The sequence below is a fragment of the Carlito syrichta genome, unplaced genomic scaffold (assembly GCF_000164805.1).
Source record: "Carlito syrichta isolate Samal-C Ts95f unplaced genomic scaffold, Tarsius_syrichta-2.0.1 Scaffold303092, whole genome shotgun sequence".
NCBI lineage: Eukaryota > Metazoa > Chordata > Mammalia > Primates > Tarsiidae > Carlito > Carlito syrichta.
In genome coordinates, this window is record NW_007247188.1 from 1 (window position 1) to 5155 (window position 5155).

General features: G+C 45.3%; 1 protein-coding gene across 1 annotated transcript in view; it reads right to left on the minus strand.

Annotated features, from left to right (window-relative positions):
• Positions 1-4: 4 nt before the first annotated feature.
• Positions 5-5155, minus strand: part of LOC103260002 (protocadherin beta-3-like) — a gene marked incomplete at its 3' end in the record, with an annotated part of 7284 nt that continues 2133 nt past the window's right edge. The window contains exons 2-3 of the mRNA XM_008057644.2: positions 1829-1926; positions 5-1741 (exon numbers count right to left, since the gene is read on the minus strand). Coding sequence (XP_008055835.2) covers positions 5-1741; positions 1829-1926 — 1835 coding nt within the window. The remainder of the gene's footprint in view (positions 1742-1828; positions 1927-5155) is intronic.

Consider the following 5155-nt stretch of genomic DNA (forward strand, 5'->3'; position numbering starts at 1 on the left):
CGTCCAGCACCTGCACGCGCACCAGCGCCTGGCTGCTCAGCGCCGGCGAGCCGCGGTCGGCGGCGCCCACGCGGAGCTCGAAGGCGCGCAGGGCCTCGTAGTCCAGCGAGCGCAGCGCGAACAGCTGGCCGCTGTCGGCGTTCACGGACACCAGGGCGGCCGGCGCCAGCCGCGGGTCGGGGGGCGGCAGCAGCGAGTAGGTGACCTGGGCGTTGGCGCCCGCGTCCGCGTCGGTGGCGCTGACGCTGCCGATGTGCAGGGCGGGGCGGTTGTTCTCGCGGACCAGCAGGGTGTAGACGGCCTGGGTGAAGGCGGGGGCGTTGTCGTTGACGTCGGAGACCCGCACGGTGACGTGGTGCTGGGTCTTCAGCGGGGGAGTCCCCAGGTCGGTGGCGGTGATGGTGACGTTGTACTCGGCTCTGCTCTCTCTGTCTAGCGCGGCTTCTGACACTAGGGTGTAAAAATTCTCTACAGATGGTTTCAGGGTGAAGGGAAGATTGTTGTCGATGGAACACATCACTCTTCCATTGTCTCCAGAGTCCATATCAGAAACACTGAAAACAGCCACCACAGTCTCTACCGAGTTCTCAGGGATGGGGCTGTTTACTGAGGACAAGGTCAGCTCTGGAGGGTTGTCGTTTACATCAACCACTTTAACTATGACTGTAGATTTTCCCGAAAGGCCTCCGCCATCCTTGGCCTCGATGTCCACTTCATAAGTATCAATCGTTTCAAAATCCAAACATTTGGCTAGTTGCATATCACCAGTGATTGGATTTAGTTGGAAAGTTTTGCGAATTTCTTCAGAAGCATGGGAAAATGCATACGATACTGTCCCAAAATTCCCTGTATCTAAATCAGAAGCTGAGACCGTGACAATGACAGAGTTAACGGAGCTGTTTTCTAGAATATGCACCTCGTAGAGCGACTGAGCAAACTCTGGGGCGTTGTCGTTTATATCTAAGACGAGGATGTTGACCTGGGCGGTCCCAGAGCGCGGCGGAGAGCCGCCATCCAGTGCGGTGAGCGTTAACCTGAGCCCCGGCTGCTCCTCTCGATCCAGCGCTTTGTCCAGCACGAGTTCTGGGTACTTCTTTCCGTCCCTGCGACTGCGTGTGAGTACATGGAAGTGGATATTCGGGGCAACCGTGTAGTTTTGGAGACTGTTTCTTCCCACATCCAAGTCCTCAGCATTTCCCAAAGGAATTACTGCTCCTGGCGGAGTGCTTTCTAGGATTTGCAGCTGCATTTCATTTTCAAAGAACACCGGAGAGTGATCATTTATATCTATAATCAGGAGCTCATTTGTAACAAACTGCAAAGGGTTTTGCAGTAATATCTGAAAATGCAGTATACATGGCTCTGTGGGGCCGCATAGCTCCTCCCGGTCCAATCTCTCATTCAGAAGCAAATTACCAGTCTGATGATTGAATTGAAAATGCTGCTTATTTCCTTTGGACACAACTTGGATCCTCCTCGCTGCCAGTTCCTCTACCCTCAGCCCCAGATCCTTTGCCAGGTTGGCTACTAAAAAGCCTCTGTCTTTTTCCTCAGCCACAGAATAGCGTCTTGACTCAGACCCGGCCAGAGACCCACCCAGAAAAACAAAGAGAAGAAGGACTTGCCTTTGTCTGAGAAAGTGCTTCCCTCCGGTCTCCATTGCATTTTCTGCCATATCCAGGGAATGTCGCCAGGCTGAACCAGAAACAACGCTGGAAAACACAGCCTTTTGCCCGACAACCTTTGCAGATGGCGTAGTGAATAATCCTTACCAGAGGCTCAAATTTGCTTGCTTAAAAATCTGCTGGGCTCACAACCTCTGGCTTACCACACTGGATCGGTACGTCATAGTACGCACAAAGCATGGGGTTTTATTCGCCTTCTTAGTCAACAGCGCCACCATGCGTTCACTTGCAGTTTCAAACTCTTGGAGAAGGTGTTTTTTGTTTTTTTGTTTTATCGCTTATTCTCCTTATCAACCTCAGTTGACTCTACTGGAGGAGTTTCTCATGTCATATGAGTTAAATAAATATAACCTAGAGAAGTAAAATGCACTCTTTATATAAAATGAGTGATTGTTTCTGGTAGAGTCCTTATTTACATGATTTTGCGGAAGTACACATACTAGGCTACTACTCCACATCTGTAATCGTTACACACAAATTTTAAAATAGTTTGCTCTAAATGACAACGTGCTTCACTATCCTATTTGTGCTTTTCATTATTTTCTAAATTTTTCAAAATGTGAATGAGTTGCATATACCAGAAAAATACCATGAAAAGACAACTTTGTGCAAGTTGGTAAAAAAGTTGTAATAGTCATGTCAGGGGTTATATCAGGGGGCTGCAAATGCCTAATTTCTTCCACGTTTTCACACTTTGGGGACACTTAGAGTTTTTTCTCCTCTTCTTATTTTACAGTAATTTTACAATTATTCATTTCATCTTTATTAACTTACTTCCACAGATAATTATGCAGTTTGTAGAAGTGAGACATATAGTGGCAACAAGATAAACAATGTATGTATATCTTTTTTTTTTTTTTTGAGTTGGAGTTTCACTCTATTGCTCAGACTGAAGTGCAGTGGTATTCACAGCCAATGCAGTCTCTACCTTCTAGTCTCAGGTGATCCTTCCACCTCAGTCTTCCAAGTAGCTGGAACTACAGGCATGCACCATCAGTTAATTTTTTGATTTATTGTAGACATGATGGCTTACCAAGTTGCTCAGGTTGGTCTCGAACCCATGGGTTCAGGCAATCCTCTCACCTCAGCTTCCCAAAGTGCTGGGATTATAGGCATGAACCATCACACCTGGTCATGTCTGTATATCTTAGAAGGACAGTCTTTAAACGGATGCTCAAACAATGTGAAAAAATACTACATAGAAAACATACGAAGTGCACTGAAAGTATGCAATAGAGGGACCTAACTTAATGGGGAGGAATTAAGAAAGTTTCCCCAAAGATGCACTATTTAATCTGGAACATGAAGTAGAAGTGTGGCAGGCTAAGACTGTAGAATACATGAAGGCCCCGGAAGAGTGAGGGAAGAACAGTGTACACAAAACTTAATGTCTCAAGAGTAAGTGAAAATAGAAGGCTGGAAAGGTAAACCAGAGCCAAATAATGGGTGCTTGGATTTTATTCTAATAACAAAAGGAAGCAATTGCAAGGTTGTAGGCAGAGAAAGGAAACAATGCACACATTTGTTCAATCTAGCTTCTTTTGTATGTCTACATTTATCAGGAGTGTTACATGCTGGCTCATCTATTAAATCTACTCTTTTTTTTTTTTTTTTTTTTTGAGTTGGAGTCTCACTCTGTCACCCAGGCTGGAGTGCAGTGGCATGCTCATGGTCACCACTGTCTCAACCTGCTGGGTTCAGGTGATCCTTCCACCTCAGTCTTCCAAGTAGCTGGAACTACAAGTGTGTGCCATCACACCTGGCTAATTTTTTGATTTATTGTAGAGACAAGGTCTCACCAAGTTGCCCAGGCTGGTCTCAAACTCCTGAGCTCAGGCAATCCTCTCACCTTGGCCTCCCAAAGTGCTGGGACTACAGGCTTGAGCCACTGCTCCTGGCAAGTCTACTCTTAATATTGGTGATACTAAAAATAACAGCAATTATACTTTTATATCTTTAGACTATCTTATATGATAACTGCAACCTATTGGAATAGCTGTTATCGTTTGAGGCAGAAGTTGGTTGATCCAGAGACTTTTGGTATATTTATATTATCTTATTTGATCATAACTGCAACCTATTGAAATAGCTGTTATCATTTAAGGAAGACAGAAATTATTGACTTACCAAAAAATTCTACAGGTAATAAGTTGGTTGATCAGAGACTTTTGATATCAAGACAGTGTCCTATATCACTACTAATCTCAAAATGAAATCTTTAAAATTAATATTATAATTCTAATAGCATAGCCATTTTCAAATATATAAATTGATATCAAATGTAAAGACAGTCTGTAAAGCATTTATTTAGAAATATACAAGGCATGTGCTTGCTATGTTATTCATAAAGGCATCTATGTTAGAGATTTAGCCAATGTGAGTTCACAAGATAGAAGTTATGCTAGCATAAGAGGATATAACAAACACAAATATTATGGGATGTAAAAATATAATACATGTATAAGAACAAATATTTTTAAATGTAGGATGTCAGGATGGGCATGGTGACTCACACTTGTAATTCCAGCACCTTGGGAGACTGAGGTGGGAGGACTGCTTGAGCCCAAGAATTCGAGCCTAGCATGGGCAACATAGTGAGACCTCACCCTGACTGAAAATGAAAAAATTAGCCGGTCATGGTGGCATGTGCCTATAGTCCCAGCTACTAGAAAGGCTGAGGTGGAAAGATTACCTGAGCCCTAGAGTTTGAGGCTGCAGTCAGCCATGATTGTGCCACTGCACTCCAGCCTGGGGGACAGAGTGAGACTCCCACTCAAAAAAACAAACAACAACAACAAAGGTAGGACTTCAAAATTAACTAGGGACTTCAGGCCATGAGGTTGGAAAAAAAACGCGTTCTAACTTAAAAATTAAATATTTCTTAAAATATAAAGTTAACTTTCACACCTTAAACTGAATTAAGCTACAATGAGACCAATCAACAATCCAAATACAAAGAAAATTTACACTCATTATATCACCAAAAAGTTCAATACATATAGAAATAGCAGTAACATGCATAGAATTGGAATAAGATAGTTACTTTTGAATAAAAGCACAGCTTCAATGGCAAAAGGCAAAAACAAAAAAAGGGCTTTCCACAAATTAACCAAGAATAGGCTCAGTAGAGCCACATTAATACTTAGCTGAATTCAAAACTATTCCTGAAACTGGGGTTTGCCTCACTAACGGTCTCTGCACCTTGAGCAAGGAAGCTGGGGACAATCGGCTTCAGGAACTTGAACTCGCCGGCCCCCGAGCCCCCGGTCAGGCACACCTCATACCCGCAGCTCCGCGACAGCGTCCCGGCGCCGCCGACGGCCGCCAGGCGGCCCGCGACAAGCCCTCGGGCCCCGGGCCGCCCCCCGCCGCCGCCGCCCCGCGCCGCCCGCCCCGTCGCGCCGCCGCCAACAGCAGCGCCGCCAGCAGCAAGAGCGACGCCGCCGCGGTCAGCGCCACCACCAGGCGGA